The following is a 26,916-nucleotide window of genomic DNA, read 5'->3' as shown; positions in this document are numbered from 1 at the left end:
TATAAAAAAAAAAAGAATTTTAAAGCTAGTCTAAAAACCTACCTTTTTCGAAGAGTATTTGATCACTGATAACCTTCCTGCCGTCCTTCTGGTTTAGCATTGGGACATGTAGTAATGGGTGTCCTGAAGACCAGGAACCTAGCAGCAGATTAATTTCTCTTTCTCTCTGCCTTCCCTATTATAATTAAGAACGTAAGAATAGCTTTACTCTGCTCTTATTTTATCTAACTTGTTGTAAACTGCCTTGATTTGTTCATCTAAAAGGTGGCATATCAATAATCCTGAAACTGGAAACCTGAATTTACTTTTATAGCAGGGTTAATGCTAACTTGACACTGATTCTCATTTCTTAAGTATTGGTAGTTTTCAAAAAATCTACAAAGTTAATGTCAGACTGTGAGTCACTGGCCTTCAGAGACTCCTGATATACAATTCTTTTCCACTTTGGTTGAAAAGCAAATTGAAAGTTATGCGGTCTAATCCAGTTTGTTTTTCTAACTTTTCCTGTTAGTTTTGATGTTTGGACTATTATGTGTAGCCAATCCAGTTTAATTTTCAAACATAACATGCACAACTTGATATTGTGATAACATGCATTCAGGTGAATATGCAGGAAAAGGTATTTGGCTAACATTACTCATTGCAAAATTTGCATAATTTAATGCATGTGAACAGCACGGTGTTTCAATTCATTTATCAGGCTCATTAACCTTTAGCAAACTGAATAGAGAAACCTTGGGAAGGAACAAAGGAAAAGCCTGAGTCACTTGACCTCTCCTCTTAAAAGTTTTTGACAACCAGCCAAATAAATGTATCCCAGTAATCCCATGACTGATAATTTCTTCATGAATCTGAGATCGGTGTCCTGCATTTGGCGAGAGAAAAAGCCAGCATGGGGGAGTGGAGCCCGATGCAAGACAGACCGGCGAGAGACAGGTGAAGTTTTGACAGCGCCAGTGTGTTGATCATTTTTATTGTCACATACTTTATTTATTTATTTAAAAACTTAATATACCACCTGGAGTCACAGCGGTTTCCAAATAAACATACATAAATCAAAAACAAAAACAGTACAAATCATTCTACAAAATAATATCAACCCATGTGAAAACAAAACCTACAAATTCTTCAATAATGTATTAAAATGTTGCAAAAATTCCCAAACAATGTTAGGAAAGACAGTTTGGTTTCGAACAATTTCTTAAAGCTGTAACGATCTGCACATAATCTTAATGGTCCAGTAAGCTAGTTCCAATATGATATTCCAGCAATGGAAAACATTTGAAGTTGAGTTTTGAGAGGTTTGTGAAGAATGTTGGCTGCCTGAGCCCATTTCGGTTTGGGTTCTGGCAGGAACATAACGTGGAGCTATTATTAGTGTCTGTTGTGGATGTTTTGAAAGAGGGTTTAGAGCAGTGGCTCCCAACCCTGTCCTGGGGGACTTCCAGGCCAGTTGGGTTTTCAGGCTAGCCCTAATGAATATGCATGAGAGAGATCTGCATATAATGGAGGTGCCAGGCATGCAAATATGCTCCATGCATATTCATTAGGGCTATCCTGAAAACCTGACTGGCCTGGTGGTCCTCCAGGACAAGGTTGGGGAACACTGGTTTAGATCACAACGAAACCCTTTGCCTGATATCATTAGATATGTTGGGTGCTTGTGATTTAGTAGATCTGTTATTGCTGTTAAAGTTAGAAGATCTAAGAATGACTGCTACAGTATTACAATTGTTTACATCATATTTACTGGGTTGATGTTTCCAAGTTTGTAGTGGAAGTACTGCATCCAAGTTGGTTCATGTAGGGCAGTGTCTCTCAAACTGTGTGGCTTGGCACAGTGGTGTGGCACGAAAGATTACAGAATTTTACTTTATTTTAAAAAATTCCCTTCATAGGTATACACTAGAATAGATGACATGTACGTTGTATATATATAAATCTGTCAATGTTATGAGCGTCTGTGTGCCTAAGGATACAATCGCCCAGACAAGCATCATTCTTTGACGTGATTGGTCTATGAAAATTAACGGCAAGTAATTTTTTATGCAATAGTTATCCTAACTTGAGCAACAAAACAATCAAAGCTTTGTTATTGTTTGGATCTTCTTATCTTTGTGAACTTGAATTTTCAGCTCTGATGGAAATTAAATTGATAAAAAGAGAACGACTGCAGATGGTGGATGTTGAAATGCACGTTTGCTTGTCAACTGTCAAGCTGTGGTTTGTGTTAATTTGCACTCAAAACAAGCAAGCAAGCCTTAATGCCGGCTTGTGTTTCATTCACACAGGCTTTTGTTTTATACCATTCTCATTGCGGTTTATCTTAAACCTTAACAACCATGGACCCCTGAAGAAGGTGTGTTCTCCGAAACATGGACTGTGTTGGTTCCCTTAGTTTGTAGTAAGGTGATATCAGTAACTGCATTAATATTTGGTATCTTGTACATTTTGATCTGCAGTTTTATCTTGTTTTTTTGCTTATGCCTACCGTACTGCAGACTTTGTTGGATCTGTTTGTTGTGTGTTGTCTGTTGGGGCTTCCTGTATATAGACATCTGTATATAACTGTCTCCACAACTCCAGCTTCCACCCTTCACATACAAAAAAAAAATCCATTACACACAGCCAAGCCATACTATACCACTGTATCTGCTCTCACCCAAAAGACAGAGATAAAAATCTCATAACCCTGGCTCAATCTTTTAAACAAAAAGGATACAATTCCAAAATCATTTCCAAGAATATTGTTTCCTCCCTTGAAATACACAGACGCAACCTATTGCAGTACAAAGACAAGAAAACCACAGAAAGAATTCCTCTGGTGGTGACATACAACCCAGAACTGGAAAAAACAGAGAAAAATTATAAAAGACCTACAGATGCTATTCCAGGAGGAAATCTCAAAAGAAAATTGATCCATGCCAACATTGAACTGCTAGAGAAACTTCTAGTGAGTTCTGGTATATTCCTCGCTATAATCCATTGTAGACTTAATCATGTGAGTAGTAATAGGAGCTTAATTAGTAGAGCAGCAAGCTCAAATTTCACAGCCACACCTTATGATCTTGGGTATGTCACTTATCCTCCATTGCCTCAGGTAAAGACCTCCAGGAAAAATATCTACAAAGCCTTGAATGGAGACCGACCAAGCTATCTAAACAATCGCCTAATCAGAAAAAAACACATCGAGACCAAGGAGAACACAGGCACACTTTACCCACCCCCCAATCAAAGGCATACAAAGCAAAAAAATATATGACAGCCTATTAGCAACCCAAGTAGCAAGACTAGACCACCACCTCTCCAATCTGATGACCACAACGCCCAACTACAAAATCTTCAGGAAAGAATTGAAAACCATGATATTCAAGAAATTTGTCAATTGATCTAACAAAAACTTCTTGACTCCCCAGATCCTAATGCTTTTTTCCAACTATCAACCTTGTAATCTCCCTGGGAATGTCCAGACCAATTCTTTTGTAAACCGCCTAGAACTGAAAGAATAATAATAATAATAATAACAACAGCTTATGTACCGCAGAACCGTGAAGTTCTATGTGGTTTACAAAGATTAAAAGAAAGGTACAAATAGATTGAACTTAACAGGGTGGAAGCTAGAGATTAAAAGCTCAAGGGATCAGTTATTGAGGAGAAAGAGTTGTACGGGTCAACTGCCTAGATATTCAGGAACAGATATATATTTTAGGCGTTTCCTGAATTCTCCATAAGTAGTAGGCGTAAGCAATTGTTCTAGATCTTTACCCCAGAATGCTGCCTGATGTGAGAAAAGGTGTTGATGGTGTCTTTTGAGTTTACATCATCTAACTGGAGGGGAAATGAAGATCGAATGTGAACTTCTCTTATGTCTGTTGGCTGAGAAGGAGAAAAGGTCAGTTATGTATTTAGGGGCTAGTCCATATAGTACTTTAAAGCAGAAACAGGCGAACTTAAATTACGCGTGCCTCCATCGGAAGCCAGTGCAGCTGGCTAGTAAGGTGTTACATGATCAAACTTCTTCAGCCCGAAAATCAGTTTGACCACTGCATTTTGCATTAGTTATAAACGTTGCCTATTCTTTTGGGAAATTGCTAAATAGGCTATGTTACAATAATCAAGTTAACTCAGAACGAGGGATTGTACCAGGATTCTAAATGCTGGCATATCAAAATATGCTCTAATGGATCGAAGTTTCCAGAGAGTGATTAAGGAGTCTTCCTGGTCCTTCATGGTTAAGCACTGGTCTAGTGTTACACCCAATATCTTCATAGTAGACTGAATAGGATAACAAAGGTTATTGATGCATAGCGGTGTTTTGGTGTCAAGTGGGTATGGCGAAGCTACAAAAAATTTTGTTTTTTCTGAATTTAGTTTCAGTTTGAATTCAGTCATCCATTGCTCCATCAAATTTAGTGCTTCTGATGCCTTGGGAGTAATTTCCGAGAGAGTTAGTAAATGGAATGATGATCGTAAAATTATCTGCGTAATTGAACAATTTTATCCCTAGCTGGGTCAATTGCGCACCTAATGAGGACATGTAGACATTGAAAAGCAGTGGGGATAGTGGTGATTCTTGCAGTACACCAGATGGATTGCTCCAGGTATCGGAGAGATCGTAATTGAAACGTACTTGATAGCTATGGGAAATAAGGAAGCCTCGGAACCAGTCCAACACCTCTTTCCTAATGCCAGTTGCATCTAGGCATTGTAGTATTTTCCCATGGTCAACTAGGTCAAAGGCAGAGCTCATATCAAATTGCATGATCAGGGTGTTAAGGCCCTTACCGAACTAGAGACGCAGATTATCTAAGATAGCCGCAATTACTGTCTCAGCACTAAACAAAGGTCTAAAGCCAGATTGAGTTTCATGCAAGAGAGAGAACTGATTGAGATATTCCATAAGTTGGGAGTGTACCAATCCTTCCATGATTTTTACGATGAATGGAATGGATGCTTCTGGTCTATAGTTGGTAATCAGTGCTGATGATTCTTTACTATTTTTTGGAATTGGGGTTATTATTATGTGACCATTATTAGTGAGGAATTTTCCATTTTTTAGCTTATGGTCTAAGTAATTCAGCAGTGATAGTTTAAATTCTAAAGGAGATGCTTTCATGATTTCTGGGGGACATGAGTCCAGACTGCAGTATGATTTAGAGTATTTATTATATAGTTTGATATAATTATTCCATTCTAAATCTTGAAAGGAACTCCAGATCATGCCTGCTGGTATTTCATTTCCTTGTATGTTGGCTATTTGATTACAGTTAGTGTCATTTGTCGAACAGTTGTTTCTTAGGTTTTTAATTTTTGAATCAAAATGCTGTGCTAAATCATTTGCTGAAGGTAGTTTAATATTGTGCACAAGTTGAGAGTGGTTTGTGGTGTCAAATAAATTTGTAACCAAGTTGAAAAGCTCTTTTGTATTGATGCCTTTTGAACTAGTGTTAGATAAGTTGATTTTAGAAGAGTAGAATGCTTTACGTTTGTCTTTTATCAGTTATCTGTAGATTTTTATGTTAGATCTCCAGTTGTTACGGTCTGACACTTCTCCTATTTTTTTCCAAGTTCTTTCTAGTCGTCTTACTAATTGTTTCATTTTTTTTTTTATTGGCGGGATAGAAGACACCCATGTAATGTAACCCACCTTGAACTACTACAAAAAGGATATGAGCAAAATCCAAATCCAAATCCCAATGCATGGCTGTCTTTAGGAATGATTTCCTCTAGCTTGCAGATAATTTGTGTAGGTTCAGCAATTGGTATCTCTTCCCATTTGTTTTTCTCATCTTCCTTCTGACCTGGTATAAGAGCAAGCATCTGGTTAGTATTAATATCTGTCTCTTCTGTGATAACATCAGCTTTCTTATTGTCATCTGTAATTGTTTTCTTTTGTGTAGTCTCCATTTTTTTACAGTATCATTCCGAGTCATCTCAGTTGGTAAGATGCCAGGTTTTTTTAATGGCTTAAGGTTAGATAAACAATATGTCTGTTTGAATTTCCCATACTTGACTGAAGGCATACAAGCCTGAGGTTAGTATAATTGGGGAAGTGGCAGTATGGTCTTGATATCAAGGTGAGAAGTTGATTTAATGGATAGGGGAGTGATGGGGGCTTTACAGTCTGTGATTGGAATGGGATGGTTGGAGATATAAACTGAACAAGGACTGATGGGTCACAAGTGGGATGTATCAGATTTTGGCATTCATAATTCTGCTTGCATGGTAGTAGTATCTTTACTGCAGTGCGTCACAAAATTTTTTTACTGCGGCACACTAAACTCGGGACCACATGTAGAGGGCCTCCGAGCATGCGCAGATGTTGCCCAATGACATCATCATGTCAACATTTGTGCATGCTCAGAGGCCCTCCAGATGTAGCCTTGAGCTTGGGGGCCTTCCAAAAACTGGAGAAACTGCTGGGTTTTGGAAATCCCTTCATAGCTGAGGGGGCAAAGAGGAGAAGAGGCGCCGGCACCTGTGCCGGTAGTGACAAGTCTATATCGTACTGCGGCATACCCAGAATCTTGCCACAGCACACAGTTTGAGATTCATTGCTTTACTCTCTTCCAGGGCTGTGGAATCTCCTATTGTTCTAAAGTTTTCCTGTACCTTTTAAGCAACACTGGAATGCACTGTAACTTCTACCTTTTGTCTTAGTGTAAATACAGTAGAATCAGGTTTTAAGGAGTTGACTTTAATATATTTTAAGATCTTGACTAATAATACTTCGGTATCTTCATCATATCTACCAGTTGCTTCTCAACAGATCATCCCAATATCTGTTGGACCAGAGTTTCCAATATCTTTTAAATATTACTACATAAGCATAGTTTGCTTGTTTTGTTTAGAGTTTGGGGGGGTGGAGGGAGGTGCAAAGTGTAGGGAGTTCAGATTATTAGCAGGGAGGAGGGACTTTTCTCCACCTTTGCTCTGATAAACATTGGTTAACAGAGAGTCTACTGTATTTCTTAATCTGTTTTATTATATTCCTTTATTTTTCTTTTTAAAATATTTTATTTAGATGTATTTTCTTTTCTTTTTTTTTTAGCATTTCCTTATTAATTAATTTTTTTATATTTCATTATCTCTGATTTCTAATTGGGGCAATATTCAAGACCATTTATCTGAATAATGGCCACTGTTATCCAGGTAAATTTGAGGAGAGTGTGGTATAGTGGTTAGAGCTATTGCCTCAGCACCCTGAGGATGTGGTTCCAAACCCCATGCTGCTGAGTTCACAGTATGGCTGTGGAGATTATCTCCTAGATCTCCTAGAGGTAGCTTATACTTTAATAATGGGCATTTTTCAGAAGTGTCCCTGAAGAGAGTCAGAAGTAGCAAGAGATGAGCGGTGCAGTCCAGGTGGAAACATGTTTATGTTTATTAAAATTCTTTATATATTGCTTAGCCATACATCAAGATCAAAGCAGTTTATAAAATAATCCAGTCATAAATATTGATAAGAACTCCGTTAAAAACGATCTGTTTCTTGAATGATTTAAAATGATTCAAATTTTTTTGTTTACTTTAACATACATACAGATTATATTGCAGATTGCGACAAAGAACTCCTGTCATTTCAATGTAAAAAAAGCTAATTGAAAATAATGTACTTCCAAATATCTTTAAAAATTTACTAAGGATTTTTCCTTTTCAATTCCAATGGTAAACTATTCCACAATGCACACAATCTCTAGTAGATGCAAGATGAATCCTTGAAATATGAGGTATAACCACTCTATTATCATTTATGCTGGCTTTTACAAAACTGCAGTAGAAGTTTCTACTGTGGGCCGACAAGGCAAATGCTTCAACGCTCATAGAATTCCTATGAACGTCAGAGCATTTACCTCACCGACCCACAGTAGAAACATCTACCATGGCTTTGTAAAAGGAACCCTTAGGGCTCCTTTTATGAAGCCACGTTAGCGGTTTAACGCGCATAATAACTTATGCTAATTTGCCGGCCGCACTAGCCGCTACCGCCTCCTCTTGAGCAGGCGGTAGTTTTTCGGCTAGCACGGGGGTTAGCGCACGCTAAAAAGGTGCGTGCGATAAAGCCCTTAGTGATCTCAATAATCTAGTAGGAGCATAAAATAATACTAAGGTGAAAAGATAAGGAGGGGCCAGTCCTTCGCCTAAAAGCTGGATTCTGTAACTGGCGTCTGTCAAAAACAACACTGGTTACAGAATCCCCCCCCTCGCAACTCGTATGTCTCCTTTGGATTTCTATACCCCAAGTCACTCTGCATTTTTTTTGCACTATTATATAGCAGGTTTAAAATGGAATGCTTAAGTGATGCATGTCATATAGTATTCTATAAGATACATGTACTAGTTCTAGACCTGTCCATGCCACTCCCATGCTCCGCCCATTCATACACCCCTCCTTGCAGTTATGCACTAACCCCCAAATTCTGTATATGGAACCTAAAGTTGTGCACATAGCTGATGTACTTGCTGATTGCAGCAAATCGTGCACTCAGCACTTGTTGCCCCCCATGCAGGTAGGACCTGGTACAAACGACACTCAGACAATTTCAACTCAGAGTGGAATTTATTAGGCCGCAGCCAGCAGCGCAATATAACATTACTTATCTGCAACATATGAACATAACATAACGTAACAACATAACATAACAACAGCCGCACAGCATATGCCTATCTCCCTGCACGATGTAGGGGGCCGTACAAGCTTCCCCGGCTCGCCGGACCCTTCCCGTGCAAGGAGGTGTCCTCTCCTCAGCGTTAGGTTGCAGTGAAGCTCATGGCCTGGCCTCCCTGCCGTCCAAGCAAGGTGACGTGCCCTATTTCTTAACACTGCCCATATGTATGCTTTTAGACATATGCTGTGCTTACCTTCCACTACCCGTGGCTAGCGAAACCTCGCTTAGCGCGGGTTCCCCCCAAGTGTCATGGCTGCGGCCCGGGACGCATCAGTAGCGCTTCTATGCCATTCTGTAGGGTACTGAGGAATATGTCTAGGCCGATATCGGAGAGGTGTACCCCATCCGGTCGGTACAAGCCCGGACAGCCGTCCTCAAGCAGGTCATGTATTATGTAGAGGCCTCTGATGGTAGGCATGAATTTGCACATCCATTTATTTAGTTTTTTCCGCGTTCTCTCTACCGCTGAGTGGGATCTAGCTCCTTTCCAAACTAACCGTGGTATTATTTGCGACCACATTAACGTGGTATGGGGCAGCATGGCGGCTAACGACAAACAGTCGTGCTGCATTCTCTTAACTAGCAGGACACTGTTCGTGGATGTGATATCGTTCCCTCCCAGGTGTAGGATGATTGTGTGAGGACTGCAGTGAGACCGTAGCGCCCATTGAATGGATGGCATGAGCTGATCCCATAGCATTCCCCTTGTCCCCATCCAAGTGACCACTGCTTCGGACATCGGGAAGCCGAGATTAATACCCCCAGGTCTCACCTGAGTTCTTCTCTAGGCCCAATGCACGAAGGAGTGGCCGCAGATCCAGATGTGTCTCAGAGAACCTGCAACCGGGAAGAGGAGATGGGAGACGAGTTAGTAGAATATTGATTAGTGAGCAATGGGTAGACGGATGTATTTTCGGAATGCAGCAGACTTCCATCTCCCCAAGACTTTTATTTGATTGTCTGAGAGACCCTGGTCAGCAGCGGTGGTTGCTGCTCCTATGCGAAAGGAGTGCGTGCGGAAATGTTTGTCTTGCATACCTAGCTGAATCATGGAGAGTTGCAAAATTCTAGCAAATTGAAAACGGGACAGCGGAGACCCGTCGTAATGTAACAAGAGAAGGCCGGGTGCAATGGGCCTGAGGGCCATATAACGTAGAAAATTGTGTATTGGGCAGGCACGTAGATCGTTGGAGGGGTGTAATGATAGCCAGGTGCCTCTGGCTAGTTGGTCGGTTTTAGATCTAGGTATCTTGATAGATAAGGAGGTCTCTGTGAAATGGACGTTGGCTAGTAACATGCCTCCTAACGCTCCCGGACGTTTGGAGGCTGGGACCAGTTCACTAACGCGTAGGGCGCCATGAAAAGCCAGGCAATAGGCACACCGGAACAGCGTCACCTCGTATGCATTGCGGCATACTTTTGGCAGAACCTGTAGAATCAGAACTAAGTAATCGAGGGAAATAGGGAGGCGGCGGTCAGGGAGGGAAGCCTGCTCGCGCTCCCATCCTCTCATCATGCGGCGCACCACCGCAGCCTTCGTGGGGTTTGGGGAACCCATCGCCTCGGTGAAGAAACTCACGCTGGAGAGTGTGGCCGCTATCTTAGTTCTTCGTATGCCCGACTGTTTGGAGTGTAATATAAAGTGGACGAGAGAGGGCAGTGTGCAGTCCATCCCTGCAGATGTGTAGTCAGTGAACAGCTGAATATATCTTCGCCGAGTAGATGGGGATAGCGAGTTGAGCATCAACTTCCAAACCTCGGGGGTCCAAAGCGCCATACTTCGTCCGGAATTGACGTTGGGTGGTGTTCCGCTGCTGGGGCCAAAGCCCGGAATGTTGCCATCTTAAAGCGAGATAAAGCATCAGCAATGGCATTTTGGGAGCCGGGTATATGCTGAGACTTGACAGTGATGTTGTAGCGTAGGCAAAGCAGTACAATGTGTCTTAACAAGTTAATAATGGGTAAGGATTTGGAGGTTAACCTATTAATGGCTTCGACTACGGCCGAGTTGTCAGACCGAAACACAATGGACCTATGTGTTAACAATCTACCCCATAGGTGTAGGGAGACCATGATAGGAAACAGCTCCAGAAATGTAATGTTCTTGAGGATGCCTGAGCTAACCCATAAACTAGGCCATTTTGCTGAAGACCATGCCCCCTGAAAGTATATACCGAATCCCTGGCTGCCTGCTGCATCAGTATAGAGCTGTAGGGCGTCGGCATTTTCGGTAGATGATTGCCAGAACACGCGTCCATTGAAATTGGTCAGGAATGAGTCCCATAGTCTGAGGTCGTCCCTGATAGTTCCGGTAATTCTAATGTGGTGGTGGGGCTTATCTGCTCCCACTGTAGCTCTAGCTAGTTGTCTGGTGAAAATTCTGCCTATGGGAATCACCCTGGTGGCAAACGCCAGTAAGCCCAGAAGTTCTTGGAATTGGCATAATGTAGCCTTTTTCCGTGTACACATGTGATGTATTGCCGAATGAAGTTTATCGAGTTTGTCTGCAGGAAGGCGTGAGACTTGATTAATCACGTCCAGCTCAATACCTAGGAAGGTGAGAATGCTTGACGGGCCTACTGTTTTTTCTTGGGCTAGTGGGATGCCAAAGTGTTTGGCCAGTTGATGGAATGACGACATTAAATGTTCACAGTCATTCTGAGTCTGAGCTATGAACAGGAAGTCATCTAAGTAGTGGACAGCTAAACCATGTGACGTTGTCTGACCAAATACCCAATTTACAAATGTACTGAACTGCTCGAAGTAAGCACAAGAAACAGAACAGCCCATGGGCATACATTTATCAAAATAGAATTGCCCGTTCCAGTGAAAACCCAGTAAGGGAAAGGATTGGGGGTGTACCGGCAAAAGTCTAAAAGCAGATTCTATGTCAACTTTTGCCAACATAGTACTAGGGCCAGATGCTTTTATGAATGATATGGCTTGGTCTAGTGAGGTGTACTGTACGGAGCATAACGCTGGGTCGATGAAGTCATTAACTGCTGCCCGGCCGGGTGGGAAAGGTTATGGATGAGGCGGAACTTGCCAGGCTCTTTTTTTGGAATTACTCCAATGGGAGAAATAAGGAATGCGGGAAAAGGTGGCGTGTCGAAGGGGCCCGCTATCCGACCGAGTTGTAATTCTTTATCGATCTTATCTTGGACTATTTGTTTGTGGGCTTGGCATGATATGGAGTTTTTAGGAATTCTAAGCTGTAGATTGAGTGGGCCAGTGTAAGGTATGGAGAAGCCGTCTAAGAAGCCTCTCGTGATGGCGTGTGCGTCCTCCCTCATCGGGTATAATCTTAACCATGGGAGCAAAGCGCTAGCCTTGATGGGGGAGGGGGCCAGGTGCATCGGTGTGTGTTGGGGCAGGTTGAGTGAACAATCTGCGGTCTTTTGCATTCCTGCACTGGCTTGCAGGGTGTGTACCTCCGCAGGAGTGGCAGGCATGTCTGTATTTACAGTTGGTCCATGTGCAATGGCTTCTGTTGAATAGCCTACAGATCTGCTTTCCTGCCATGTGGCCTCCTTGTCGAGGAAATTGGGGAAGCGGCCGTGGTCTGTCTCCGAACCCTTGGGTCCCGCTAGTGGATCTGTCTGGGAACCTATCGGGCAGAAATGGCCGCAAAGCGCACATTTCGTCCATCCATAGATCAAATACTCTATGCTTCCATGTTATTGCTTTGTTTTCTGCCATACTTTTCCGGAATTTAATATCGTAGTTGAGCCAGGCCCATCCCCCGTATTTCTTGTGCACCCGGATAATTGTGTCCAAATATCTGATTAAATAGGGGGATATCTTTGGCTCTCTTTCTACTACTACACTCATGTATATGTGGAAGGCGAATATCCAGTTAGTTAAGGATTTATAGATCTTTGGTTTTCTCTCTCTCTCTAACTGTATGTATATCCTATCAGTCTCTATGTAGTTGTCCTCCTCTGGTTCTCTCTGTAATAAGGAAAACATGTCTACATAGTCTCTCTTCCATATTTTTTCTTTCACTGCTCTAGGGACTCCCGAAGCGAGAGTGGTTACACCACATGTGATGTCATCCCCTCCTCTGCTAACTATGGGGTCTGTTTGAACTGACGGCCCTGCGTTAATAGGTTCAGAAGGGGGTATAGCCCTAGACTGTTCGAAGATCAACAGTGCCTCACGTATACTACGTGCTAGAGTAAGCTGGTCCTCCGCCTGTCCATTAGCCAACCTGAGAGATGAGGGCGTAATGTGTGAAGAGAGAGCATCCCGTGTAACGGGCGCAATCTCATGTGCTAGAGGTGAGTATGTTGGTGTTAGTGGCTCACCTGGGACCAACAGCGGCTGTGCTGGTAACATCGGCTGTGCCGGAGGTGGGTATGTCGGTGTTGGTGCAGCTTGAGGTGGGGGTGGTGCCGCTTGTGGTGGCTCAACCGGGACCCGTGGTGACTGGCCCCCAAGAAGTCGTTGGTGCACCGTTTGAACCCCGTGCTGGAGTATCTGCCTCTGGAACTCCGCCATTAAGGCAACTAGATCTTGCTGAGATTGTGCTGCCGTAGAAGCAGCCGCTGCCGTTGAGGCCGTGGAAGCCTCTGCTGTTAGAGCCGCTGATGTTGTGGCACGCGTAGTCCTAGTCTTTTTTTGACTAGTAGCCGAGGGCTGTATCTGAGCTGCTGGTTTTGCTCGTGGCTTACGTTGAGCTGCTGGTTTTGCTCGTGACTTACGTTGAGCCGGCATGTCTATAAGAAGTACTAAAAGAATAGAGACAGTGAGGCTGGCTCTATAAATACGCATAAGATGCAATATAAAGACGTATAAAGACGTCAGTAACAAAGGCAGGCAAGAGAACCAGCTGGAGACCAGCGCGTTGGTGCCACGTTGTATAGCATATACAAATAGCCAACAAAGAATATAATGGCCAATAGCAAATAATAACCTGAAATAGCATTTAAACAGTAGACAAGCGCGTTGGTGCCAAGTTGTTGTTGTTGTATAGCATATCCACTTAGCACAAATTAGCATATAATGGCCTGAAATAGCATTTAAATAGCATATACAAATAGCCAAATTAGCATATAATGGCCTGACATAAAATGGCACATAGCATGCAGCCTTCAATAGCATAAAATGGCACATAGCATGACATAAAAGTAATTGCCATAATTAGCTTGAATGTCCTATACTAGCGGACGAGTTGTGCTGGAGAGTTAAAGTAAAAGCCAAATAATAGCATAAAATGGCCGTTAGTGCTGCAGCTAATAAAGTCTTACCTTAATCGGGCTACCAGGCTAGAGAGGGGCCAAGTGGGTGGTGCCTTCTGTCCCTTGGGCTCTATAGAGCCGTGGACGCTCCCAGCATGAAGATGTAGCGCATCCAACCACCCTTTGGCGGTCGGTAACCTGGCAGGTACCGGCGCTTCCAGCTCCTGCGGCGGACATTCCTCTCCTGCGTCCTCTCTCCGGCAGCTGCACACCGGGGTGTATAGAACCGGTGTCGGTATCCCCACGGGACGCTTATGCAGCTGCCGGATGGCGGAGCACCGGGCCGCAAGCCGCTAGCCCCAACGCGGGCCGCGAGGAGGGAGTCGCTGTCCCCGAACGCCCGCGCTCGATACCGCGAGCCGCTAGCCCCCACGCGGCCCGCGGCCTGGGAGGAGGGAGTCGATGTCCATGAACGCCTGCGCCGCCCCCCAACGCGGCCCGCGGCCTGGGAGGAGGGAGTCGCCGTCCCCGAACGCCCGCGCCGCCCCCCCAACCTGGCCCGCGGCCTAGGAAGAAGGGAGTCTGTCGATGCCGTGAGCCGCTAGCCCCCACGCGGCCCGCGGCCTGGGAGGAGGGAGTCGCCATCCCCGAACGCCCGCGCCGCCCCCCCAACCTGGCCCGCGGCCTAGGAAGAAGGGAGTCTGTCGATGCCGCGAGCCGCTAGCCCCCACGCGGCCCGCGGCCTGGGAGGAGGGAGTCGCCGTCCCCGAACGCCCGCGCCGCCCCCCCAACCTGGCCCGCGGCCTAGGAAGAAGGGAGTCTGTCGATGCCGCGAGCCGCTAGCCCCCACGCGGCCCGCGGCCTGGGAGGAGGGAGTCGACGACCGTGAACGCCTGCGCCGCCCCCAACGCGGCCCGCGGCCTGGGAGGAGGAGGTCGTCGTCTCCGAACGCCGGCGCCGCCCCCCCAACGTGAAGGGGGTCGTTCGGTGCCGCGAGCCGCTAGCTCCAACGCGGCCCGCGGCCTGGGCAGAGGGATTAGCCGTCCCCGAACGCCAACGCGACCTGCGGCCAGGGAGGAGGGAGTTGGCGGCCCTGAAAGCCGGCGCGGCCGACGCCGCGACTCCTCACAAGCCGCACCCCTCCCTCCCCTGCCCCAGCCACACGCGGGGAGAGCCGGCACCAGGAAGCCGAGCGGCAGGAAGGCGCGGCGCTCCAAGGCAGGCGGTCCCGTACGCACGTTCAAGGCGGGCCGCCCCCTCCGTGCCGTCCCCGAACGCCAACGCGACCTGCGGCCAGGGAGGAGGGAGTCGGTGGCCCTGAAAGCCGGCGCGGCCGACGCCGCGAATCCTCACCAGCCGCACCCTTCCTTCCCCTGCACCAGCCACACGCGGGGAGAGCCGGCACCAAATTTAAAACCGCCGAGCGGCAGGAAGGCGCGGCGCTCCAAGGCAGGCGGACCCGCACGCACGTTCAGGGCGGGCCGCCCCCTCCGTCCTCTCCAACATCGAGAGCGCCGGAGGGCGGCAGGGCGGCAGACCCTAGCAGGGGCGACGCTCCCCCTCTCCCCGCAGCAGACGGATCAGGCCGCGTGGCAGCAACAAACCGACAGATTCTTACCTGTCGAGTTGGTATTATGAGTTGTAGTTTATGTTTTTTGGAGTTTGCGAAAGCTGGGTGGCGGTGGAGCTATAGGGAGATGGGATGCTGCCTCTTTCTCCCAGCTCTTGCGTCGCCGAAAAGGGGTGCGTCCCCCTTCCCACTCCTCTTTTATCTACCCTCCCCCCTTCCCTCCGCCCCCCCCCCCCCCGCTAGTGGCAACGGCTTTCGGCCGATTTGCCATCGCTCCTCCCTATGGGGATCGGAGCTGATTCTAAAGCATCCTTTTTTCCCTATCCCAAATTTTTTCCCTTAATTGTTCTGTTTCTCTTGAAAAACATTGTAGTTCTTCCCCCTTTTCCTATATGTTTCTGTCCGTCCCGTCTAATTTATCACATAATCTTTTTTAATTGTCTTCCCCATTCTATGTGACACAAACTATAATTTTTATTGTACACCGCTCAGAAGTCTGATTGAATGGTATGAAAAGTTTTAAATAAACTTGAAACTTAATTAATTGTCTAATCAAAGCCAATAATTGGCGAAGAATACCTCACAATTGAAACTAATTGGGACTAATTAAAAGTTACGCACACAACTCAGAAAGTAAAACTCTATTAAAAAGCTGTAGTGCGTGAATTTGAAAAGGGGGCATGTCTGGGGTGGATCAGGGCATTCCTATAAGACGCATTATAGAATGTGTCTTATGCGTGCATAACTTAAGCTCAGGCATTTAGCCCTGGTTTTTTAGCTGGCATAATTGCCTGTGCCAAAGTTATGCATCGGTACCAGAGCTAAGCATGATTCTATAAAAGGTACGTGCACTTTGTAGAAGTGCACCAAGCGCCATTCTAGTTGGCACCGATTTTTATAGGCACCATATAGAATATGGCCCTAAACCATTATGCACTACCTTATAACTCATGGAGCACTTAAACGCATCATAACCAATTATGGCACCTCTGATATGTTTAAGAGGTGCGTAAGTGCAGATACCAAGTTATAGAATTGTCCTTCATTTGTTTGCTATGCAGATAAAATTTGCACCAGAGTTACCTGTTGTAGGTTACTAGAGAGGATTTGGGTGTTTTTTTTCCCCTTGTTATTGACCTGAGTAGAGTTTGAGCCTGGTTTTCTATAAAGCTTGTCTGTTTGATAACTGTTTGCCTTATATCTATATGCCTTATTTTTTATTTTTTTTTCTGATTTACACTCTTATTCTGACTTGACTTCATATAGCTCACAGTTATGTGAATGCTTGTTGTATTTAATGAACACTGAGTCTTGATACTTGTCTGGTTTTACAAAATTCAAGTGTTGGTTTGAGTTTCCTAATGCATCATGTGATGTGAGATTTGTCTCAGTCAAGAGGGTGAAGGAGATCAGGGAAGGATATGTTTATTTGGTTAAAAGGTAGTCAGCATTGGATGGTCCTGCTGCTCCCAGAACCCTGAATTCTGTCATTCTTGTCAATGTGGATTATGAACATCAGCCTTGTAAGTATGTTTCTGTGCTCTATCTTCAGGATAGGATCTCTGTAATGTGACATTAGTATTTATAATGGCAGTCAAATCCCTCCTAAGAAACTAGCATTACTATAAAACTCACTGGTACTCCTCAATAAAAATAAAATCACTCTGCTCCAAAAACTTGAAATAGGAAGACAAGACTCCCATTTGGTTAGCCATATGTAGCTAAGTAAGAAGCTTTTTAAGGACTACTCTACAGTATTTATGTTGTTCTCTATCTCTATTTTAGGTCGGCAGCCAGAAGTCACTTTTACACACCTGGACTCAGAAGCTTCTTTTAATGATACAAAATTAGTCCTAGAGAAAGCTGTTGACTGGAGAGCTGGGGATATAATAGTAATCAGTGGAATGGACTCTGAAGGAACTGTAAGAAATGAAGACATTGTTACCATAGAAAGTGTGAATGGCACAGAAATCTTAATTAAGCCACCACTCAAGTATGTAATGTTTTTGCTTTTTTTTTTTTTTTTGCTATTTTATAAAGAATTTATGTATGTTCTATGAAAAAGTTGAAAAGAAAATACTCTTTCCAAAAATACTAGGACTAGGGGACATACGATGAAGCTACTAAGTAGTAGATTTAAAACAAACCGGAAAAAATATTTCTTCACTCAATGTGTAATTAATCTCTGGAATTCACTACCAGAGAACGTGGTGAAAGCAGTTAGTTTAACAGGGTTTAAAAAAGGTTTGGACAATTTCCTAAAAGTCTGTAAATCATTATTGAGATGGTTTGGGGGAAATCCACTGCTTATTCCTAGGACAAGCAGCACAAAATCTGTTTTTCTACTTGGAATCTTGCCAGGTACTTGTGACCAGGGTTGACCACTGTTGGAAACAGAATATTGGGATTGATAGACCTTTGATTTTCCAGTATGCAATGAACGGAGACATAGATGACATTACAGCCTGGGAAAATATTGAAAATACTGTTCTAAATAGGATTGTACCAATAAAAACAAGAAAACTAAAACGGCAAAATAATCCATGGTTCACAGAACAGTCAAAAGTCATGAGGAAAGAAGTAAGAAGAGCATAAAAGAATATGGAGAACATTAACTGGAGGAAAAAAAAATAAAACAATACAAATTAGCAGTAATGGAAGCAAAAAGGTCATACAATGATAACCTGATTACCTAATCTAAAAAATTCCTCCAAATGTCTATTCAGAATCTACAACTCACTGATTTCTACAAAAGACATAACAGAAGGCCAAAATAACAACCAGACACAGACAACCTAGCATATTACTTTCAGGGAAAAATCAGAATATTAAGAGCATTATTCACAAACAACCTGGAAGATATCATAGATCCACACCTAACCAAATACAATGAAAATGAAAGGATTCTAGCTAACAGATGCTGGTCAAAATTCAACCCAGTCACCACTCAAAAGATCCTAAATCGACTGAAGAGAGTATATATATTTAAAAAAAAACACTATTATATCCAGCTAGCCTCCTAACTCTCCCCTCCCTCCCCCCAACTTTATGCATTGGCTGATGAACCTAGTAAGCAAATGCCTAGAAAACAGACTCTACTCCAAAACAATAACAGCTATAGAATTGACACCTATACCTAAAGCTACAAACCATGACCTGACCAATTTAGAAAACTTCAGACTGGTAGCAGGGATTCCAATGGCCTGCAAAACTACTTGAATTATGTGTAAGTACACAACTAGCTAAATTCATAGATCAAACAGATGGATTCCACAAATCATAACACAGCTTCAGGCCAAGGCACAGCACTAAACTCATAAGATTAGCCTGACAAGGTCAGGCCAATAATCCATCAAGCCCAGTAGCCCGTTCTTACAGTGGCCAATCCAGGTCACTAGTACCTGGCCAAAACCCAAGGAGTAGCAATATCTCTTGCCGGTATTTAGGTTTGTCGGGGGGGTGGGGGGGGGAGGGGGTTGCACCTTTGGCAGGAGAGCTTGGGATCCCTTTTGCTGGTATTCGGGTTTGTCGTGGGGGTGGTGCCAGCAGTACAGATTGGGCATCTCTCCTTCTAGTTCACGGCAGTTCTAGGGGGGAGTGCCGGCAGGAGAGATTGGGCATCTCTCCTGCTGGTTCGTGGCAGTTCGGGGTGGGGGTGGAGGGGATCGCGATCGCGGCAGGAGAGATTAGGCATCTCTCCTGCCACGATTGTTGCGGTGGAGGATGGACAGGTTGTCTGGGCTGGAACTTATACCTGTTTTGACTTGGTCTAAGTCAGAACGTATAAGTTCCATCTGGCAACCTGTCAACCCTTTTTGGCTATGGCTGCCAAATGACTAAGTCTAGATCGGCCCACCTCCCGCCCTTTCCACTCCTACAAAAACACCTCTTTTAGCTCTAGGTTTTCAGAGGCAGGGTAAAGGCCTAAACTGGTTTTAGATATGTCTAAAACCAGCTTTGATTATCAGTACTTGGACGATCTGTCTTTTTGATCGTCCAAGTACCATTTTTTGAACGTTCTTTAAAATTATTATGAGCCCAATAGTGTTTTTATTGTGATGATTAGACTGGGGCTTCATGCAAATTATTTTGAGGAAGATCAGTCCCAAATATAATACCAATGCCCTTCCTGGTAGTAATGTACACAGAAGTAGAAAACATTGCAAAATTTATTTGGAAAAATAAAAATTAAGAATGATTTGTACGAATTAAATTAAGTAAGGAATTAGGAGGCATCCATTGTCCTAATTTTCATTTTTATCATCAAGCTTTCATTCTTCATTAAGGGAGATTTTGGTTTCTGAATTTGGATAAGACTGAGAGGGAGGGGATGTCAGGGATCTGATACATTGCTTTTTGTGGTACAGCCAATATAGTTTACAATTATCAGTGCAGATACTATCAACCTATTTGGTTTTTGTTGGAAGAAAACAATGCATGCTCCTAACATGTTATGCTTGATTCCAGATATGGGGTTGCTAATGGGAATGGGAGATTACCTAAAGAATTTGGCTACTATGGAGACATTCAGAAAATTAGAATATACTGTATACACTTTGCCTATAACCACGTCATTTGTGCTATTAATGCATTGGTCAGTGTTAGCAATTTTACAACTCTTTGAAGTCTCTGATGTTTGTTGTAGGTTCCCGTATGGTATCATAGACCAATGGGTGGATGACCAGCACCATATTCTGAGACCCATTGTAGCACTTTTGAGCAGAGATATTGTTGTACAAGGGAACCTCACAATAGAAAGAATATTTCATTTTCTCGAGTGTGCAGAGGCAGGATTCTCAGGTAAGAAAGCTAAATTTGGAAATATGCTCAGTGAAAGAAAATATAAAAAATCTGGACTATATAACTTTTGGGATATCAGTCAAAAAGGACTCTTCCCATCATTTGTACAAATTTTAGATTCAAATCACTAATTTTAGATTCAAATCTCTAATAAAATGAAGTCTAAGTACATTAATCATTAGAGATCAATTGTTTTGTAGCATTTTAAATTTACACTTCCCCCTCCGGAATTGCGGTTTCCATATCTACGGATTCGATTATTTGCAGTTTTAAAACAAAAAATGCTTTTTAGTTTTTTGGGCTATTTTAAGCTCTGTAAGCCCCCCCTTAAGCCTTACCTGGTGGTCTAGCGGGTTTTTGGGGCAGGAACGATCTACCCATGCTCCTGTCCCTTGCAGATCGCTCACAGGAAATGGCTGCCTTGAGCTCTTGTAGTCTCTCGAGCCATTTTCTGTGAGCGATCTGCATAGGGCAGGAGCGTGGGAAGATCGCTCCTGCCTGAAAACCCGCTAGACCACCAGGTAAGGCTTAAGGGGTGCTTTCAAGGCTTAAAAAAGCCGGGGAAAGTGATGGTTAGGGGCAGAACTGGCCCAAATATTATTCGGGTATTTTAAAATATTTGTGGGCTGGCTCTGCCCCTAACCATTGCGAATATGGAGGGGGAAGTGAAATCTTTGTGTCAATTGTTACAGTAATCACATCAATATAAGAGGGGCCATTGAAAAGTTCTCAGCCCAGCCAAGAAGAGAATGATGTGGAGTCATGAAACTTACAAGTTGTTCCACACTTTTCTTGACAATTTTAGGGTCTCTTCTACTAAACTGTGTTAGCGGTTTTAGCGCAGAGAGCCGCGCTGGATGGCCCGCGCTGCTACCGACGCTCATAGGAACTCAATGAGCATATGGAGCAGCGCGGGCCATTCAGCACGGCTCCCTGCGCTAAAATCGCTAGCGCAGTTTAGTAGACGAGGGGGATAGTTTCATTTCATATCACTGAAATGAAAAGTGTCAAGAATTCTCTTCTTGGTTGGGCTGAGAACTTTTCAGTGGCCGCTCATATGTGACAATAAAAATTATTTTCTAATTCCACCCAAAATACTCCAGAGAATACTTCTTAAGCCAGTTGAAGTATGCACACTTTTAGTTAGTTTAAGGAGACAGTGTGAGACACTCTTTCATCAGAGTTAGAGGGATGGTTACTAATGTGCATTAAAGGAATAAAATGATTTTTGCCATTTAATGCTTGTTACATGGAAAAAGTATGTGTTATTCGCAAACTGATAATGAGATGGAAAGCACCTCATTATTGTACAAATTGAATTATCAATCTTGAGTTTAATCTTGCAAACCATTATTATAAAAAGAGAATGCAAGCTTTGAACTGGTTTTATCATTCCTTCCCAGCTCTATTATTCTTTCCATTATCAGAAACAATCCTCCTAATCCCCAATCTCCCCAACATCAAGCCTTAAACATTATGCCCTTCCCCCAATCATGATGCGGAGGAACTGAAGGAAATCTTGGTGAATCCAGAAGATGTACTAAGTCCGATCGACGAGTTAAAAAGTGATAAATCACCTGGACCGGATACAGGGTACTAAAAGAACTCAAACATGAAATTGCTGACCTTCTGTTTGTAATCTGTAACCTGTTGCTAAAATCATCTGTAGTACCTGAAGATTGAAGGGTGACCAATATTATGCTGATTTTTTTTTTAAATTATCTTTATTCATTTTGAAACCAAAAATAAGTGCAACACATTATACAAACATATTACACAATAATAGCACCTAAATTCAATCAAATTGTAATCTATGACAAATACATATAACACCCCCCATCTTCATATTCAAAAATTGCACTCAAATTGAAGATTAAAAATATTTTCCAACCCCCCCTCCCACCCACCCCCACCCTGGACGTGCATGATCAAGGGGCAAAACCAGCATCAATCACTCTTTGCAGTATTTTGTCAATGGCTCCCAAATATCCAGAAACTTCTTATAATGTCCCTGTTGTATAGCCATTATACGTTTCATTTTAAAGACGTGACACAGAGACTCCCACCAAAAGGTATAGTTTAATCGATCCCAGTGTTTCCAATTCCTTAAAATAAGCCATGTGGTAACCCCTGTTATAATAAAGAGAAGTCTGTTATTGTGAGATGATATTTGACTTTTAGCTCTCATTAAAGTGCCAAACAGCACAGTGTCGTATGTTAGTGCCACTGGATTTTCCACTACTTTGTTCACCTGATCCCAAATGGATCTCCAGAATTGAAGTGTCAAGGGACAATAATATAATAGATGACCTAACGTCCCAGGTTCAAGATGGCATCTTTTAGACTTGGAACTATCTAATTTCTGTAATCTAACCGGAGTCCAAAATGCTCTATGTAACAAAAAAATCATGTTTGTCTCATAGATGCAGACACCGTACATCTCATCCTCCAAGTCCAAATTCGTGGCTATTGAGATGCAGTAATCTGATGCTTTATCTCAATGTTCCAAATGTCACGAAGACCAGTTCCGGAATCTATTATGATGATTTTTTAAATAGGTTCTAGGGGAGATCTGGGAAATTACAGACCAGTAAGCCTGACTTCAGTGCCGGGCAAAATGGTAGAAACAATTATAAAAAATAAAATTGTGGAACACATAGATAAACATGATTTATAATGAGACAGAGTCAGCATGGGTTCAGCCGAGGGAGATCTTGCCTCATCAATTTGCTTGACTTCTTTGAACGTATGAATAAACATCTGGATAAAGGTAAGCCAGTTGATGTTTATGTATCTAGATTTTTAGAAAGCTTTTGATAAAGTTCCTCATCAGAGGCTCCTGAGAAAATTAAAGAGTAATGGGATGTGGCAAAGCTCCGTTGTGGATTAAGAATTGGTTATCAGATAGAAAACAGAGTTGTATGGCTAAATGGTCATTTTTCTTAATGGAGGAGAGTAAACAGTGGAGTGCCGCAGGGATCTGTACTGGGACCGGTGCTATTTAAATTATTTATAAATGCAGATTGTGAAATTGGAATTAGGAAATTGGAAGACTGGGCATCCAAGTGGCAGATGAAATGTAATGTGGACAAATGCAAGGTGATGCATATTGGGAAAAATAACCTGAATCACAATTACCAGAAGCTAAGGTCCACTCTGGGGGTTAGTACCCAAGAAAAGGATCTGGGTGTCATCATAGACAATATGATGAAACCTCCCACCAATGTGTGGCAGCGGCCAAAAAAGCAAACAGAATGCTAGGAATTATTAAAAAAGGGATGGTTAACAAGACTAAGAATGTTATAATGCCTCTGTATCACTCATCTGGAGTATTGCATTCAATTCTGGTCTCCTTAGCTCAAGAAAGATATAGCCGCAATAAAAAAAAGTTTCAAAGAAGAGCGACCAAGATGATAAAGGGGATATAACTCCTCTCGTATGAAGAAAGACTAAAAAGGTTAGGGCTCTTCAGCTTGGAAAATAGATGGCTTAGGGGAGATATGATTGAAGTCTATAAAATTCTGAGTGGAGTAGAACGGGTACAAGTGGATCGATTTTTCACTCCATCAAAAGTTACAAAGACTAGGGGACACTCAATGAAGTTACAGGGAAATATTTTTAAAACCAATAGGAGGAAATTTTTCTTCACTCAGAGAATAGTTAAGCTCAGGAATGTGTTGCCAGAGGTTATAGTAAGAGTGGATAGCATAGCTAGTTTTAAGAAGGGTTTGGACAATTTCCTGGATAAAAAGTCCATAGTCTGTTATTGAGAAAGACATGGAAGAAACCACTGCTTGCCCTGGATCAGTAGCATGGAATGTTGCTACTCCTTGGGTTTTGACCAGGTACTAGGAACCTGGATTGGCCACAGTGAGAATGAGCTACTGGTCTTGATGGACCATTGGTCTGACCCAGTAAGGCTATTCTTATGTTCTGACATCAGTGTTTCTTATGCTCCCCCCACTCAAAGCTGCACCAAAATCTACTAAGTCTAGAGAGTTTGATTTGCTTGTCTGGTTTTGCTATAGGCTTCTGTAATAAAATTGAGAATATTGTTAAGCAATTTGATCAGTGAAGTTACAACTAAAATGATTTGTCTACTACCTCCAGAGGAAATTGGTCACAATTTCAGCAGGTTTCTTCCTCACAACAGGTGAAAAATCTTACAAGAGTTAACATCTCTTTTTGTAGTTTGGGTGTTTTTAAACATTTACTTATAAAAGCTTTGAAGGATTAGGAGAACGGCCCACAGTAGGAGGGAGGGGAAGAAATTCCAGTACCCTGACACTGATAGAGGGGGACAATGGCTGGAGAAGATGGGGATTCAGGCATTGGACTGGAGAGATTTATGCTCTCCAAGTCTATTACATGGGGTGTCTATGTTTTTTTTTACCACAGCTGGTAACTACCCCTCTTAATCAGTATTCACCTAAGTTATTGACTTTCTAAAATTAAATTGCCATCCATAGATGGCTGAATGTATCATATAGCACAGAGAAACCACAAAAAACATTTGTAACAGGATAATCTAACCTGAAAAGATTGAGGGCCATTTTCAACAGGACCGTCTAAATTTGACTTGGACGTTTCCCAATAAACATTCAGTCAGAAGCACAGAAATGTCCATTTTTGAAAGCTGAACTGCTAGACGTCCAAATTTTTTTTTTTAATTGCCTACTTGAATGTGTAGATTGTCAGGATGTCCAATCCTTAGGATGCCTAACTTTATACCCCATTTTCAACCAAAGAAACGTCCAAGTTAAAAACATCCACTTTCAGATCATTTGAATGTGGGAATGGCCATTATTGTGATGGACTGGTCACACAGACATGCCAACAAAATAGTGGGACACCTTAGAGAGCACCCTTTATGGGAACTTTACATAAAGGATGCCAGAAATACATCTCACCATAACCCCCTTCTAATTTATGGTGAGCCCTCGAAATCTCCCCCAAAACCTACTATGTGTACCCACCTGTTTCCCACTTCAATAGCTCTTATGGCCGCAGGTGGCACCTATATAGCAGTATTGTAGGGTTTTGATGGGCTTACACTTTCCACCATAAATGTAGTGGTTAGAGTAGGGTTACCAGATGTCTGGATTTACCTGGACATGTTCTCTTTTTAGAAGACTGTCCGGACAGCTTTTCAAATCTCGGCACTTTGGGTTTTGAAAAGCATTGAAATCTGGGCCACGTCTAGAGGGCATCTGCGCATGTGCGGATGCACCATGGTGATGTCACATGCATATGTGTATTTGTGTGACATCCTCACGTTGCATTCACTGAAGCACAGATGCTCTGGAAAGATGAGGTTTGTGTGGGGCCGGAGTTGGGGGGCAGAATGAGGCAGGGCTGTGGGTGGAACGGGACAGGGCCATATGTCCTTTTTTTTTCCGACCAAAAATCTGGTAACTCTAAGTTAGAGTGGCTTATGGGCCTTGGTCCTTCTCTCTATGGTTCACTAGCCCATACAGCACACCCAAACAGGAGATCCTACCTTATCAAGGTAGAGACACAAAGAAAACAGTGAAGGCGAACATTGGTGCTCAATTGCTTTATTGTAGGCAAGACTCGATATGCTACTTTTGCTTCTGAACACTGGAGACATTGACATATTACTCTGCACGGCGGACATATCTTTATCTGGTTGTTTTGCTCGTTTCGTATGTTGAATAGACTATTTAAGTATTGTATTTCAAGTATAAGAGAAAATTTGTAACACATTGTTTCATATTAAGACAGACTCCTGAAGCAGGCCTTACACCGAAACACATACATATTGAGTTTTGCCTACAATGAAGAAATTGAGCACAACTGGTCACCTTCATTGTGTCACTAACTCATACACCTGGTTTCTTAAGACACCTGTGTGCTCTAGTAGCTTGGATGCTCTAATAGCATCCAAGTGTTACTGTTCTAGAAACAGGTATGTACTCTTTCATTCAGATTTTATGAAGATGAGAGGGGTCATATCTTAATATATTCAGTGATTATCCAGTCAGTTTGGGTATCTTTATGGCACTTAGACAATTCTTAAACAGATCTAGATCTGAACGTCTAAGTTCCATCCAGGACATCTTAGGAAAAGTTTGATTATTGCTGCAAGACGTCCAAGTTGAGCCCACCCACACCCCTCCCACCCCCCGTAACGCTGGATGTACAGCGGATGAAACTTCCAGGAAAATGGTTTTGATCATTGGCACTCGGACGTCCTGGCGATTAGGATGTCCAAGTGTCGACTTGGGCAGTTTTTGGGACATTTTAGTTTTTTGATTGAGCCCCATAATCTTTATGACAAGTTCCCATTATTTAAATAATGAATGCATACAAATTGCCAAGGCGTATGATTTTTATTAGCTTAGATTTGTTTCAATGTTTTTTTTAATGTTTGCTTTAGATGCTTCAAAGTGCTTTTACAACAGAAGTGAAAGGAAACTGGGATCCCGAGATATGGGAGCAGTAGTTATAGTGCAGAGCTTCCAAAATGAGCCAAGCTTAATCCAACTGGAAGGGGTGCAATTCAAGTATATGGGTCAGAGCTTCCAGAAGAACTTGAGTGCACTAAATATTGCAGGAAATGTTCACATGAATGGTAAATGAATGGATAATTCTTCTTTGTCTCTTTTTTCTTGGATTCCCTTCCACACCCTATTTGTAATGCTTGGCATGTGATATGTTATAACCAAATTCTAAC

General features: G+C 42.9%; 1 protein-coding gene across 13 annotated transcripts in view; it reads left to right on the top strand.

Moving 5' to 3' along the window:
* The window catches only part of PKHD1 (PKHD1 ciliary IPT domain containing fibrocystin/polyductin), an 800,857-nt gene that overhangs the window by 434,722 nt on the left and 339,219 nt on the right, over positions 1–26,916 (top strand). For all 13 annotated transcript variants that reach the window (XR_004538726.1, XR_004538727.1, XM_033936724.1 and 10 more), the window contains 3 exons: positions 17,205–17,412; positions 20,065–20,219; positions 26,620–26,814. Coding sequence is in view for 11 of the 13 variants with exons in the window: in XM_033936724.1 (XP_033792615.1) it covers positions 17,205–17,412; positions 20,065–20,219; positions 26,620–26,814 (558 nt within the window). In the remaining 2 variants the exon portion in view is untranslated. The remainder of the gene's footprint in view (positions 1–17,204; positions 17,413–20,064; positions 20,220–26,619; positions 26,815–26,916) is intronic.

This window comes from Geotrypetes seraphini, chromosome 3, assembly GCF_902459505.1.
Source record: "Geotrypetes seraphini chromosome 3, aGeoSer1.1, whole genome shotgun sequence".
Classification (NCBI taxonomy): Eukaryota; Metazoa; Chordata; class Amphibia; order Gymnophiona; family Dermophiidae; genus Geotrypetes; species Geotrypetes seraphini.
The sequence above is the reverse complement of the archived record's forward strand: the minus strand, read 5'-3'. Positions and strand labels throughout refer to the sequence as shown.